Source organism: Triticum aestivum, chromosome 6D (assembly GCF_018294505.1).
Source record: "Triticum aestivum cultivar Chinese Spring chromosome 6D, IWGSC CS RefSeq v2.1, whole genome shotgun sequence".
Taxonomy (NCBI): domain Eukaryota; kingdom Viridiplantae; phylum Streptophyta; class Magnoliopsida; order Poales; family Poaceae; genus Triticum; species Triticum aestivum.
The window spans coordinates 97479790-97495341 of record NC_057811.1 but is presented as its reverse complement, the minus strand read 5'-3'; the positions used below and the strand labels follow the sequence as shown (position 1 = coordinate 97495341).

At 51.8% G+C, this 15552-nt stretch overlaps 1 protein-coding gene across 1 annotated transcript; it reads right to left on the bottom strand.

Annotated features, from left to right (window-relative positions):
- Positions 1–73: 73 nt before the first annotated feature.
- LOC123143817 (uncharacterized) lies at positions 74–5271 on the bottom strand. The gene is made up of 5 exons (XM_044562816.1): positions 4709–5271; positions 4080–4245; positions 3646–3952; positions 2709–2770; positions 74–886 (listed from the first exon to the last, which is right to left on the bottom strand). The coding sequence occupies exons 1-5, from the start codon at positions 4816–4818 to the stop codon at positions 74–76; spliced, it is 1458 nt and encodes a 485-aa protein (XP_044418751.1). The 5' UTR covers positions 4819–5271.
- Between the last annotated feature and the right edge of the window lie 10281 nt (positions 5272–15552).

Sequence of the window (15552 nt, the reverse complement as noted above, 5' to 3'; positions counted from 1 at the left end):
TCTCCCCGCCTGCACAAACAGCTCGTCCTCGAGCTGTAAGGTGGGGAAGCGCTTGCGGAACTCCTCGAGGCGATCAACCAGCGTCAAACACCTTCTCGACAGCTGGGGCGGCCAGGTCGGCGGCGACGGTGTCCTCCGGAATGTAGTCTGCAACCTCCAGGTAGAAGAGTCGAGGGCAGGCATGGCCGGGCGTGTAGGGCTCGTCGCAGTTGAAGCACAACCCTTGGCGGCGACGCTCGAGTAGCTCAGCTGAGGTGAGCCGGCGGAACGGGCGCGCCGCGGTCGCGGCGAGGGGTGCCGCAGAAGCCTGCGTAGGCCGACCTTGCACGGAATCCGGCCCGGGAAGCGACCCAGCGGTCCGGGACGGTGATTCCTGCTGGATGGCCACCGCGCGGCGCTCGAACGCGCGGGCGCAGTACATGGCCGACTGGAGATCCTGGGGTCCCCGAAGCTCCACGTCCACGCGGATGTGATCCGGAAGTCCACCGACAAAGAGGTCGACCCGCTGCTGCGCCGTCACACCCGACGCATGGCATGCCAGGGCCTGGAAATGGTCGGCGTAATCCTGCACCGTGGAGGTGAAGGGAAGGCGGCCGAGCTCTGCCAGGCGGCTCCCGCGAACCGGAGGCCCAAAGCAAAGGAGGCAGAGCTCGCGGAAGCGCTCCCAAGGAGGCATGCTGCCCTCGTCCTGCTCGAGGGCGTAGTACCAGGTCTGGGCTGCACCGCGGAGGTGGTAGGATGCCAGGTGGTAGGATGCCAGCCAAGTGCGCTCCGACGCGAGCGTGCGCTGGCCACGGAAAAACTGCTCACACTGGTTGAGCCACTTAAGCGGGTCCTCTGTGCCGTCATAAGTGGCGAAATCGATCTTGGCGAACCGTGGCGACGTCTGGGTCGGCGCGCCATGGCCGACCGGCTCGGTGGGGCGGAGCAGTGATGATGACGGCGCCCGGTCAATGGTGGGGAGGCCGTCGTAGGCGAGGGTGCCCTCGAGCTGGGCAGGGGCGGCGCCGGTGGTTGCAGCGTCGGTGGCGGAGGGTGGGCCGGCGCGTCGGTGGCCGCGGGGGACGGCGGCTGTAAATACCACAGAGGGCCCGCGGCCGGAGTGGACCCGCCGGGGTGGCCCATCGGGAACGGCAGCAGCGGCAGCCCGGTGCAGGCCGGCGCGGAGAACGGCGGCTGCAGAGGGCCGGTGGCCCCCGCCTGCGGCGTCTGCTGTAGCGGCCACGGAGCCGCTGAGGGCGCCGGCGCCAAGTGCCAGAGGGGCGCCGCGGCCGCCGGTGGCCCGCTCGGTGGAGCCGGCGCAGCCGGCGTGGATGGAACCGGCGCGGGCCAGACCAGCCACGGGGCTGGGGCGGGCGGGGCAGCCGCGGGTGGCACCGCAGGCGCTGGCGCGGCCCACTGCGGCCAGGCCGGCTCTGGAGCGGACGGCGGCGGTAGCGCCGGGTATCCTCCGGCGAGGGCCGCGGGCACGAGTACCACGGAAGAGCCGGCGGTCCGGAGGGCACGGGCGGCGGGAGCGGCGGTGACGGCCCGTACGGGCTGGCCAGGTAAAGCCGGATGCCCTGGACCGCGACGACCAGGTCGTTCAGGACACCGGCCATGGCCTCCGGGGAGTATTGGGCCGGGAGAGTCGATGGAGCTGGCGGCGTAGTGGTGACGGGGGGTGGCAGCAGGCCGGTGGGCGCGCCGGAGATGAGATCCAGCAGCGCCGACGGAAGGGCCAGCTGCCCCGTGGCGATCGCAGATGACGCGGCGGCGGTGGTGGTGGTAAGGGGCAGCAGCGGTGGTGGTGGCGGTGAAGACATGGTCGAAACCCGGGTACCTGATACCAAATTGGTAGAACCAGGGGTCCTACCGGACCTGTTCCGGAGGTTGTAGGGGAAGGATGGAGTGGGACGGGGCGTTGACCGGGCGCGCCGGCGGCTGGGCGCCGTCGCGTCGGAGGGAGATGGCGGCGGCGGCTAGGGTTCCGGCTCCTCTGGGAGCCGGGCAATAGGGATAATAATATTCTTATTGCTTAATTCCAAAAAGAGTCTTACAGCCTATATTTATAACCTAGATAACTTGCATAAGAATTAACCTAAGATAACTTGCATAAGAATTAACCTAAGATAACTTGTGGACTAAGATTGCCCGGTGGGCCTAGCTAAACCGGCCATAACAGTACACACTGAACGCATCCCTGCCTGCCCCTGAGTATATCCGCATGCTGAGTAATACACCACACACATCATGAAGTAGGAGGTGAAAAGATGCAGCGATTGGAAACTGCAAGTAGACAGAAAAAAGTTGAAGCATTACGGACCAAGGAGCGCTAAAAAAGCCTCATTACGCTGGACAAAAGAAGTTTCAGTCTGGAGATTTGTCTGTAACCCCTCCCCCAACTATACCCCTGTACATTTGCGTTAAGAGTCTAAAAAGTTTGATCTGAACGAATGAATATCACTGGGGAATATTTAAAACTAAAATATGCCTGAATAAAACAAGGTGAAAACATGATCTACTGACTCATTGCCTATCTGGCAGAAAAACTGAAAATAAAATGGAGAAAACACAGAAAAGCAAAGATGACAGGCTACACAAAACTCAGGAAAAACTAAATCTACACTGGTACAGTTCACAATTAGTTATGCCACAAAAAAACTGATTATCCCAAAAACTGATTGCTGAACCTACAAAAACAAATTGCCCCATAATATAATCCCAACCTTATTTTGCATAAGATAAAAGTAGACAAACAACATCCCCACCGAGCATAAAACCTGATTCCCTGCAGAAACAAAAAACTAAAATGAAGAAAACTGAACTGACACATCCATCAAGGCCTGCAGTTTACAAAAAAAAAAGGATGCGCATGTCAACCGTTTCTTCGACCATTGTTCATTTAGCAAATTAGGCCATGTAATCCATGACCGTCTACTCGTGTATTTTCTCAACCAGCCTAGGTTTTCTTGACCCATACTTCCTTTCCATTCAGGAGCCACAAGCTTTACCCAAATTTTCACATACAAATAAATAATGTTTACCCAGTCATAATGTTCTGGGCATTTTTCGGTACTACAGACAGAATGCTCGGTCAGCAGAAATGTGGCTACTTGGGCACAAGTAACAATAACAGAGACTAAATTACAGTCCGAAGTCAAGTCACCAGTACACTTATGTTGACACAGATTTTCATGCATTATAATCATAAGAGTATTACTGCAACTCATTCATAATACACCTTAAAGAGATGGTAAGCACCGGCGCAAGAACGGCATAGACGCGAGCGCAACAGGTGACGAGCTCACAACAAAGGAGAGCACAACACTTCTTTGGGAATAAGATGCAGTGACATATCCTATTTGTATTTTGAACATGAGCCATTGATAGAAGTATTTGGGAGCCAAGAGCAATCAATTCACCCTAATCACCTGGCTGCAATAAGCATAAGCACAATTCAAAATATTGAACGGGTGATAACCGAATAAATACCACTTCATTATTCCTTTACTAACCGAAGCAAAAAAAATATATCTCTTGCTTCTCCCTTCTTGCCGTCACACAAATAGGGTGCACACAGCCCAATTTGTCAAAACATGTTCTGCGTCCATTGAATTCAAGAGGAGGCAAGGAAATTGAGGGAGCAAGAGACACTGCAGAAGCTAGTACCTACGGAGCAGCAGCACCATTCCAACCATCTCATCGCCGCCTTGAGCTTGAGGGAGGAGGGCCAGGGGCCTGGCATCGCGGGCCGCGCATGCTCTTCCTTCTTGCCGCTGTCCAGCGCTGCCACACCAAGCACGACCGTCGGAGCCCCGGTGAAGAGCGAGAACCTGCCAACCTCTGCGTCCAAGTGGGCGTTGAGCCCTGAGACAGAGCGGCGCATCCTCGGCGTTCTGCTTGACGCCGCCAAACAATAGCCGGTGGAGAGGCGACGACCGACCAGCGCCACCACTGTTTTCAGGTAAAGCTAGTGGAAATAGCATCCAAAGCATCAGGAAACACCCTGATTGCGTACTGAAAGTACAAAGAAGAACAATCACTTCTAAAGCATATATGGCTTTCTTTTGTAGTACCAGTTCCAAGACCACAATTACCTGCTCAACTTCAGGATGCCGATCCGCTGCAGCTTCAACAACAATTGAGCAAGATATTTCTGCTGAGCCACCACCATACACAATTGAGTTGTTGATGATCAGATTCCTTGCAACACACAGAGCATCATGAATACTTCGCTTGGTCTCCCCATCATCCTTTTGTTGCCTGTGCAATAAACAAGAACACCAAAGATACCAGTATCCATCAGTTTAGATATGACTTAAATGCATACTAAGACTGGAAGAAACAGTCGACCTTGGTGTTTCTCAGATATTTTGAGGACTTCAAATCTTACAATCCTAAAAGTAATAGCACACAACTAAATAGTAAAGATTTCTTTAATGTTCTGATATTACTGTAAATATGTTCAACAACAAAATTGCCCAAATATCATGAACAACAGAGATGCACTTGAAGTAACACACTATTGTAAATATCCATAATAAAAGCTCACCTCTTCAAACAAAAGAAGAGGCATAAATATCAAAATCTTCCCTGAGTAGTCTTTCCCCTCAGATATTTACACAAACAACTATTGTGCACATCTACAACCTCTCAATATGGGACAAAAAAAATGTTGTAGATCGGGGGCGAGGCTAGGAAGAGATGTTGCTCAAGGCTGCTATACCTACGGATGCTGGGTGGTGCGCCGGTGCCGAGCATATCCACCCCAATCCGCTGCAGGGACAATTCAAACTGCGAATCATGGTGGCTTCCCGTGCAACCCCATATCTTCATGGTTTGCTGCTCCAAACCTGAGCAATCCCCAAATCCTCAGCAGAGAAGGAACGCCGTCCCTTGGCTCATGGCTCGCCTATTGCCGGCCTTCTGCATCTTTCCTCCATCCCACTGCCATGGGCCTCTGGTCGCCATCACCATCATCCTCACCCACCTCCGCTCCTCCATAGGACACACCAGAGATGGCCGCCTGCTCACCCCAACGATCTGACCGCCTATGGCGCTGCAGATGGCAGGTGGAGGGGCTAGCATGGGGAGAAGGAGGAGTGGGGCGGCACGGGAGAGAGAGGAGGAGAGCCAGCGGCGCAGCAAGGGAGAGAGAGGAGGAGAGCCAGCGGCGCAGCAAGGGAGAGAGGGGAGGAAAAGGAGGAGAGGTGGCGGCGGCGCAGCAAGGGAGAGAGAGAGGAGGAAAAGGAGGAGGGAGGGAGTGGAATTTAGGTTTTTACCGGGCGTTCGCTGCGACCCCTCCTCTCTCACACAGAACGCTAGCAAAACGCACTGCAATGCTGGGTCCTCAGGCAAACGAGGCCCACCCATTAGGCACACATAAGTAAAAATAAGATGTAAAGAAGACTGGACGGTTGAGTCTTTGACACAGCTGTAAAAAGTACATGCGCTGGTAGGTCGAGCGCACCGCATGGATCGGCGGACGCAGATGCCCCAGAACGGCGGGTACTCTAGCGTTATCCGATTCCCTTCGACATAGGTTATTTTTCTATTTTTGTATATATGTGACACTGGTTCAATGCCGGTTTTATACACCGGTTCATGCAAAACCACCCGCTTTACATGGTTCTTTCCGGTCCAAATGCAGGTCGGTCTTTTTAGCTTAAAAAACCAATAAGGGCGCCGGTTCTGGGTTTTTTCGGTCCAACTGCCGGTTCGGCCCAGTTTTTTATACTATGCTTTCCTATGGGTAAATTGGGGCACCAATCCAAAGATCCCCATGTGATTGATCAAACCTACTATTTTTCTTTTGCGAATGATCGAACCTACTCGGCACATAGCGTAGACGGTGGAAAAGGGTTATTCATAAGGCTCTGAACTTTGCCAAAATTATCAACTGAGGTAGCCCTGACGTTTCTTCACTTGTGGTTACATTTTCGACCAGTGGCCTCTCAATAAATTTGTGATCAGTATTAGAACCGTATATAAAATTGTTGTTCGACATAAGGGCATCTTCAACGGCAACTCGCAAATTCGTCCCGCATCCATCCATGGAAAGGGGGACCATTCCGTTGACACGGATGCGGGAGGCCGCCATACAACCTTAGCCGCATACATTTTGACAACAACTCAAACTAATCGGACAAAATTCGATCAAACACGACCGGATTTCATATAATCACGACCGGATTTTATATAAACATGACGGATTTCATTTAAACTTGATGGATTTCATCTATACATGACGGATTTCATAACATTTACATCAACTAAGCGGAGCTCGTCCGGCTAGGTCTAAATAGTCGTCGGTGCCTGTTCCCTGTGTCCGACCATGAACCAAGAGAACTGAAGCGCGGCCGGTCTCCAACGTTGTCTTCATGACCGGCAACAGTGAGCCGGAGGTATATACTTCAGCACGAAGGGCAACTCTCTCGCCAACCGCTCATCTGAGTGGAACCACCGCTTGATGCTTCAGTCGGAGGGGAAGGGTCCCTACGCTATAGGGACCATGGTTGGTTTTGGGTAAGGGGACGATGGTAGCCTGTGAGAAGGCAAGACACCGGCTGTGTAAGCTGGCGGTGCCTTGACGGTGGCCTTCATGGGACCCAAGCGGCGGCGACATCCCATGTTCTATTTCTCCTCAATGATGGCGACGGACGCGGACGCGGAAGCGATGGCCACCGACTCGTCAACTTCCGTGCACCCGCCTCATGTCTCCACCTGCATGGCGCAGGAAGTGCGGTCGCAGACACGGGAGGCGCGGGACGACGCGGCATTGTCGGCGGCAGCGTTGATGCCCGTGCCGCCGTGCTCCCCGTTGTGTCGGCGTGTAGCAACTCGTCACTCCTCCTCGAACTGGTGTAGAGCGACCAGTTGCTGAATCATGCGCCGGCTTGGGGCCGCGGCAACTGGCTCCGTCGGGCTAGGCGAGTGAGGTGGAGCAGCAAGCTGCCTTGCTCGTATCCGGCTGACTCGGCGGGCCACCCAGCCGGCTTGTATGCCGCAGAACTGCTATTCGGAAGCCATCGGAAGAGTGGAGAAAATGGTGGAGGAGGAGACTGGAGAGCGGCGGAGGGGTGCGATTCTTGCCCGACGTCTGGCCTCGTTTAAATAGAGGGCGGGCCGGAGGAGCTCGGCCGGCGTTGTGTTTAATGCCGGCCTGCTCATGAGCGAACGTGTGGTCGGAGTAGGTTTCTGGGCTTCTAAGCAGTTTAATGGAGGCGTTTGAATGCGGCGAGGAGGCGTGTTTATCCGGACGTATAGCGGACGACGCCCTCGGCCGTCGCATCGCTTCAGCGGTGGAGGTAGTGAGAAGTCGTGTCCGCCCTGAGCTGTCTTTAATATGGAGCGGCGCGCTCTATAGCAACATGATGCATGCAGGCAGGTGGCGCCGGGCTGGAAGTGCTCACGGGAGGGTGGTGAGGTTTTTGGTGGGACATGGCGGTCAAAAGCGGGCTTGGGATCGGTCCGAACTCCCATAAACCTCCCCTATGTTTGTCTCCGGTTTGCGTGACAAATCACGTTTGGATCATGCCGTGGACCGATACAGAACCGTGTTAAATAGCTTCCGTGGTCCGGACAGCGCGATTCAAACGGATGCGAACGGTTCGCGAGTCGGCCTTCAAGATGCCCCAAAATTTCATGGATGCGCCGCGCTTGCTGAAACCAGCTAGGGAAAGGCCCCATTCGTTCAAGGCATCCCGAAACGCAAACATTTCTTTCCAGAAGTGGACGAGATCTCTCAAGCTCGACTCATACTCGTACACTGCATGCGAACCCTGTGATCGAGATTTTTGACGCCCGTGCTAGCGACAAATCATCGGGTGGTCGCGCCGCGGTTGTTGAAAAGGGCAACCAAGGTTGAAATTGGAAACGCCCGGATCCTGCTAGGCCAAGACCATCCTTCGCCGTACGGAACTTGTATGGTTATCGAGGGCTAATTGAGACCCGGAGACAGAACTCGGTTTCTTGGTCGGACCCGTGATCAAATGCTGCGAGTTAACCAGATAATCATTAGTATGTCTGTTGTGAAACCGTGGACAAATAATTTAAGGAAATCTGTTGCTTCCGTCAGGGTGCAAGGGTAAACGAGATCAAGGAGAAAGTGACACTCAGTGACTGTTCAACGGAGTATAATTGAGCAGATAAATTTGCAAAATACCCCCTGTGTTGCTCTTGAAACAGGCTTTCGCCCCTGTGTCGTTCTCGTCCGAGGCGACATGGGGCGACCGAACCTTACATAGTGCCACCGCCTCTTTCTCTCTTCTCCCCCCGTGCGGCCGACGGCAGCGGTGCTCTCCCCCTTGGAGTGCTTTCTCGTCGTGGACGGCGATGTGTGTGAATCCGTGGCAGCTCGGAGGTCCTTCCATGTCGGCGCGTGTGGAACGGTTTGCTTCGGTCTGGTTCTGATTCAGGCAGTCCCGTCGCCAGAGGTCTCAACTCGCTGGCCGCGGATAAGGCCTTGCTCGTGTGCGCGTTGGCAAGGCCAGAAGAGGGCCATGGCCATGGCGTGCTCAACAGCGGGTCGTCATCAGGCGCTGGTTGTGCCCTCTCCTGGTCTAGACAGGACTGGTTGGGGAACGTCGGTGTGGGGGACTACGTCACCAGATCCGTTGGGACTCGGTGTCTGTTGTCCAGCAGTGGAAGGAGGTGCCTTCCCGTTCTTGCTACCGTGGTTGGTGAGCTGCAATAATGATGGTCGACAGAGTCTTGGGATCTTGGATGTTGGGGTGATGACCCCTGGAAGGAGAGGCTGCATGTTTGGCTCATCGACAAGCAGCTGCGGTAGAGGTGGTGTCTCTTTTTAGCTAAGTGGATGGCAAGGGGAGGATTGGTGGATGATCCTATTGTCGTCGTGGCTTCAGTGGTGTCTGCTCCTTGGTTTGGGTATAGAGGTCTTGTGTTGGTGGCACAGAAAAGCTATGTGCTCCGGTGTTGGCGACGATGACGCTTGCGTGTGTTGCTTCACTCTTGAGCGCATTGTTGTGGGTCCACTTGTGATGTCATGGCTCCGGGTGAAAACCCTAGTCCGTCTTCTCGGACTCAACGGCAGTGGCGCTTGGCATCATCACCTTCTTAAGGCATCGTTGTGAAGCCCAGTTCCTTTCGGTTGTAGCGGGTCAGCGTCTTCGGGCATGTCTTGTCCCTCACATGTAGCATGCTCGACTTTGGCGTGGGATGGTCCCGAACTCCCGATGATCTCCTATAATTTACGCGTGCCCCCCCATGGTCTCTGTTCTTTGTCATCGTTACCTCTTTGCAGAAGCGGCGTTGCATGGCCTGGAGCGAGCGGCAATCTCAACGGCGAGTCGGCCCCTTCGGAGATGGCTCGGTGTCTTCGGTACTAACGTCTTTGGTGGTTTCTCAAGGCTGCGCGGTCCAATTCCTCCCACGAAACGAGCATCGCCGGAAAAACTAAATAAATCCAGAAAAATATGAGCATCAGTGCCATGTCTAAGACTTAAGCCCTGATCGATCGTTTTCCATCACAAGAAACCTAACCATCTGAGATACGCTCATCTCGCGGCTCATGAAAAAGCTTAGCATGAACCCATCTCAACCATGCATGCCTGAGATGGTTTTGTTTTCAAAACCATACAAGAGTTCAAGAGCACCTTGCGACCTTTCCATTGAACTGACCGCGAAGGCGAAGATTGTCCATTCCAATGCAAGAATCATGGAAAGAAGGTTCGCTCATTTGTCAGATGTGATATGAGCAATGACTAGTGGACTAACTGATTCCCGCAGTTAATTTGGGGCCAATTTTGCTGCTCGAGATCATGCAGGAATCGTGACCATCCAGAGCGAGGAAGTAAACACATATGACGAAACTACCAAAGTACACAGTAGCTAATACATGCATCAATCTTGTCAGCTCGTTAGGTTCATGCGAGTGTGAGTTTACATAAACCTCACCACACACACTATATTTCGGTCATGCCTAGATAATTCACTACGCTATAGGCTATGCTACGTGACGGCGCACTTCTAGTTGACTAGTTCCATGGCGGCGGTAATCAATCTCGCAGTCGAAATCAACTAGGCCGCCCTCCGGCCGCCGGCGAGCCTGTTGCAGGACGGACACCCCATGAGCCTCGAGTCATGTGAACCACCGACGAGGAGGACCGCGCGTGTCTCGGCGAGCTCGCTCCGGAGCCGCGCGTTGTCGTCGCTGAGGCGCTCGCACCACCGGCGCAGCAGCTCGCAGTCGAGCTCCGTCTGCTTGAGCTTGGTGCGCGCCCTCCTGTTCTGGAACCACACCTCCACCTGCCTCGGCTTCAACCCAAGCTGCCCCGCAAGATCGCGCTTCTCAACCTGCAATACAAAACAATCCGGTCAGAATCGGACGCATGCAACTTACTTTGCACTTCAAGGAGAGATTGAGTAGAAGACATGGACGTACATGCGAGAGGACGTTGTGGGCGCGGAAGCTTTTCTCCAACAGCGCCGCCTGCTCCGCGGTGAGCCGGAGCTTCTTCCTCGCGCGGCCGGCTGCGTCCCCTCCGTTGTCATCATCGTCGACGTCACTGCCGCTGTGCACAGCCCTGGCCCTCTTGCCATGCTGCCTTGCACTGCTGCCTATCCGCTTCTCCCCTCTCTCCCTTGCCTCTGGCCGTAGGAGGGGGGCCTGCACCGGCGGCGGTTGGCTACCGGTGCCGATCACGAGCGACAGCCTTGTGTCGACAAGCTCCTCCACCTCCAGCGACTCCTTGCTAGCGCTGCTTATGGTCGTAAGGCTAGACATCTTCGAACCAAAATCAAGTGAATTCGCTCGTGCCGTCGATCGAGAGATATCGAGATATGCCGCCGGCGCCGGGTAGCTAGATGATGATGGCAAACAGATGGTGTGTGTTCCTGAAGGCTTTATAGGTGGCCTGGCTACGAGACACTGGACACGGTCGCATCCCACGTATGGTTTCGTGTGCGAGTTAAGCAAGACAATTAGTGCTGCATGCTTAGGTTTACTAGGTAAGATTACTACGGGTGATTGATGCTTGGTTTGACTACTGAGGGGAAAATCTTTATCGAGGGATTTGACTGAGCAAAACTAATTAGTAACCAAGGCTATAAAACTGGCTCATATTCTAACCAAGTTCATCAATACAAAGTTTCTGCTAGCTTCCGATCAAAATAGATGGACTTTGAAATTTTAACTTCTAATGTAACTTTTGAAAATTAAATTTTGTAAAAGTATATATATGTAAGCAAAATATTATAGATTCTTATTTACCATGCTGGTTATTATGAAGGGGCATAATTTTTGAAGAGTGTGCTATTTTACTAAACAAACATGCATGCATGGCAGTTTTGCGAAACTGTGAAACTCTGCGTTTAACTTTGTTGGCATTTCTTTCCCCTTGCTCTCACTTTTTACATTTTTTTATTTTTGAGATGAAAGAATGCAACTGGCGTTTCTGGTAGCAGGATGTGGCATCGAGAAGGATATATTGTATTTAGACAAATCTAAAATAAGCTTTTTGAGATGAAAATAATATTATCATACAATTTCACAATGCATGGTGCATGCAGGGCAATGCAACACACATGCACGCATGCATGCCAGCGCGCGCGACCTGTCGTGCATGCAGGACACTGTGGCATGGCTCGCATGTGCATCCAAAGCAGCGTTACTTGGCGGCCACGTATGACACACGGGCCGCCAACACGTGCGCATTTTGCATGGAGAAATATGGCAGTGCATGTATGAACGCAGGACTGGTTGCAAGCTCATGCACGGACTAGATCCATGATTGCTGTGCACCCTAGTCAGCAGCGATCGACATTCGAAACGTCCGTAAACCGGATGGTCAAATTTGGCCATGATGCATGCACACGTACGCGCAGACGTTTCTCAAACTAATCACGTACTTGTACAGTAGCCGAGCCAGGATAATTAATTATTGTACTTGACTGTTTGTCCTTGTTAGTAATCTGGAACTTGGTAGCACGCAGCGACGGTCATTTCGTCCTGCTGAAAACTGAAAGCATATCTGAAGCAGTCAAGATCTATTGATATGTCACTTTAGTAATCAGGACGTACGTGTCACAATCATCGTCCGATATCATTTGCTTGGTCGTGGCGTCGATCGTTTGCGACTTAATAATCAACTACCTTCTCTCTCTCTCTCTCTCTCTCTCTCTCTCTCTCTCTCTCTCTCTCTCTCTCTCTCTCTCTCTCTTGCGGTTGATAATCAACTACCTTCTCGTAAGAGCGCTCTCTAGTAACCCCTGCGTGCTCTCTCGCACGTGCGGAAAGTACCAGTGGCTGGGTACGTGGCCCATGCGTAGCTAGTCAGCTGCTATGTCAAAGCCCATACGTCTTCTTCTGCAAGGTACACGGCTCGATCATGTCATCCCTGGACTCGATCTGTACTTGAGAAGGGGCAAAACGCAAACGAACAAGTCCAACTATTTATAAGTTGATGACTTGACTTGTCGTACGTACGGCCTATAGCTAAACTAAAATGTTGTGATTTTCTCGGGGCCATGAGAAAATGCTTTTGTAGCAGAAACCACCTGCTAGTTATACTCACACACTCATGACAATTTATTTCCACATGTTTATGCCACTGATGATCCCATATTTTGTATTAGGTTCACTCGGCTCAATTAGACTACCAGTATGATAACAAAGTCCCCGTTCTTTGAGACGTTTTACAATACATCAAATCATTTTTAGCCGTCTAATTTTATGATTCAACGGTCCAGATGCAGCAATATTACACCAGAAATTGGGTAGTATTTTCAGGCGTGAGGGGCATTTTGGGTATTCCAAATCCAGCTGCCTCCGTCTCGACTGGATCCAAGCCGGATGAAAGGAAGGAGCGTGAACAACACCGGCAGCCGCATTGGGAGCCTGAGAAAAATATATGTGGCGGCGTGAAGGAGGACGCATGACGGCATGAGCGGATGAGCGGCCGGTGCCGATGTACGTCCACCACGTCCTGCTCCCCTACGGTGTTGTGGCGCGAGTACGCATGCATTCCGTACATATTCCGTACCAATATGATAAGCACTCAGCAGGACCTGCTCCATCATGTAGCTAGTTATTTAATCATATCATCCTACGATTGTTTGAATTCATAGTTGTAATTCAGCCTTGGATCTCTGTACGCATGCATTCCGTGTTGAATCATACTCACCCCGTCCCAAAATTCTTGTCTTAAATTAGTCTAGATACGGATGTATCTAATACTAAAACATGACTTGATACATCCGTATTTAGACAAATTTAAGACAAAAATTTGGGACCGAGGGAGTAGATGGGCTTTAGGCCCATATGAACAATGATTCCTGGTTAATCTTGAGGCCCATGTATGATATGGCAGGTGGTGGGAAGTTTAATCCCACCTTGCTAGTTGAGGAGAGTCGAGACCCCTTTATAAGAGCTGCTCTACCACTTGTCATTGGGAGCTTGGGAAGAGGAGTGATACACGCACGCTCGTCCTCCTCCGCCGAGCTTATTTTTGCCGCTCAGTAACAAATTAATTAATCAGGGATTAATTAACGAGTCGCTAACAGGTGGTTCCTACCCGACGGCCTATATAAGAAGGCTCTGCCCAGTGGAGTGACCTAGTTTGGTTCACTCACTCCCTCTCGCGTAACCTAGCCGTCATCTACTGTTCCTCACTCTGCGCTGTCTCCGGCGACCCCATCCCGGCGACCGCGTGCATGGTTGGTCGGGAGAGCAGGTGCCTCCGGAACCCTGTCGTTCGAGATCCTGCCCGGGAGAACGGCAATAAGGTTTTTGGGGAGTGTCTCGACGCGACTGCTCCCGATCCGTCCCTAGCTCCATCCGTCTCTGCTTCCACTCCTTCCCCTGCATCGACACCATGGCCGACGCCGCCGCCGCCAAGAAGGCCACAGAAGACGCCGAGGTTGCTGCTGCCGCCGCCGTGTTGGCCTGGCCAACCGGAGGGTATGATCTGTTCATCCCTCGTTTACTCGTACTTGTGCTAGCCGTATATGTGCTGCTCATAGATGGTTCGCTTCTATGTTCTGTACGTACTAGTATGCTTAGGTATCGGTATGAGATGCATACCGTATTTGCCATGCTTACTGTTTACTCGTGGATTAGTCTAATCGGAAAAGTGCTAATATTTCCAACAATCCAAAAACCTTATTTTAGGCACTTTTCGATTCAAGGCTTTGCCGCAACTCTGAAACCGGAAAAGTTTACCGGGACACATTTTAAGCATTGACAGACTAGGACCACCTTGTGGCTCACAGCGATGAACGTGTTCTGGGTTGGTGGTGTGCCCCCCACAGAAACGATTGCTCCTGAACAGGAGAAGGCATTTAGGGAGGCAACCATAATATTTGTGGGAGCAGTTCTGAGTGTGATTGGAGACAAGTTGGTTGACGCATATATTCATATGCGGGTTTCCAAAAACTTGTGGGATGCGCTCGAAGTCAAATTCGGCGCAACCGATGCTGGCAGTGAGCTGTATGCCATGGAGCAGTTCCATGATTATAGGATGGTTGATAACCGTCCTGTATTGGACCAGGCTCATGAGATACAATGCATTGCTAAGGAGCTGGAGCTCCTGAAGTGTGAGTTACCTGACAAGTTTGTCGCGGGTTGCATTATTGCAAAACTCCCTCCTAGTTGGAGGAACTTTGCTACTTCTCTCAAGCACTTGAGACATGAATTCTCTGTCGAGGATGTCATCGGCCATCTCAGTGTTGAGCAGAACTCGAGAGCAAAGGACTCACACGTGAAAGGGGCATAGGGTTCTTCTAGCGCCAATGTGGTGCAGAAGAATTTCCACAAGTTCAAGGGAAAGAACTCTGTCCAGCAGAATACTACCTTTAAGAAGAAAGGTAAGAAGAAAGACAAAAAGAGAGATGACTGCTTTACTTGTGGTTCAGAGGAACATTGGGAAAACAAGTGCCCAAACAAGTACAAGAAGCCAGCACATGACTCCAAGTCTGTGAATGTCACTCTGAGCAACAATGATGCGGCATCTGGGTATGGTAATCTATTTACCATACTTTCAGTTGTCAGTCCATCGATTGGTGGGTTGACACTGGGGCCAATATTCATGTGTGCGCTGATGTGTCTTTGTTTTCTTCTTACCAGGTCGCACGATATTGTTCCGTCCTGATGGGGAATGGCTCACATGCTTCTGTTCATGGTGTTGGCACGGTAGATCTGAAGTTTAATTACTTCGGGAAAGATCGTGCAACTAAAGAACGTGCAGCATGTCTGTAACGTCCGGATAGTTAGGCTACAGTAAAACTCTCCTGATGATGCCATGTCATCTCTGTTACTGTTGCTAATCAAGTGTTAGTTCAAAACATTGCAAATTCAAAAAATGAATTAGTGGCAAACACCCAAAGTTTTCAAAAGTCAAAACAAAAATGTTCGGTGGGTGCCAAATATTGCATAGGTAATTATGGTGAAGTAAATACATTTTTAGAAAATGCCTAAGTATTTTAAAGTGAAATAAAACAGAAAAGAAAAATAAAGAAAAGAAAAGAAAAGGAACCCCCCCTCACTTGACCAGGCGGCCCAGCTCACAGGCCAGACCGGCCCAGCTGGCCAACCCCGGCCCGCCTCCCCCT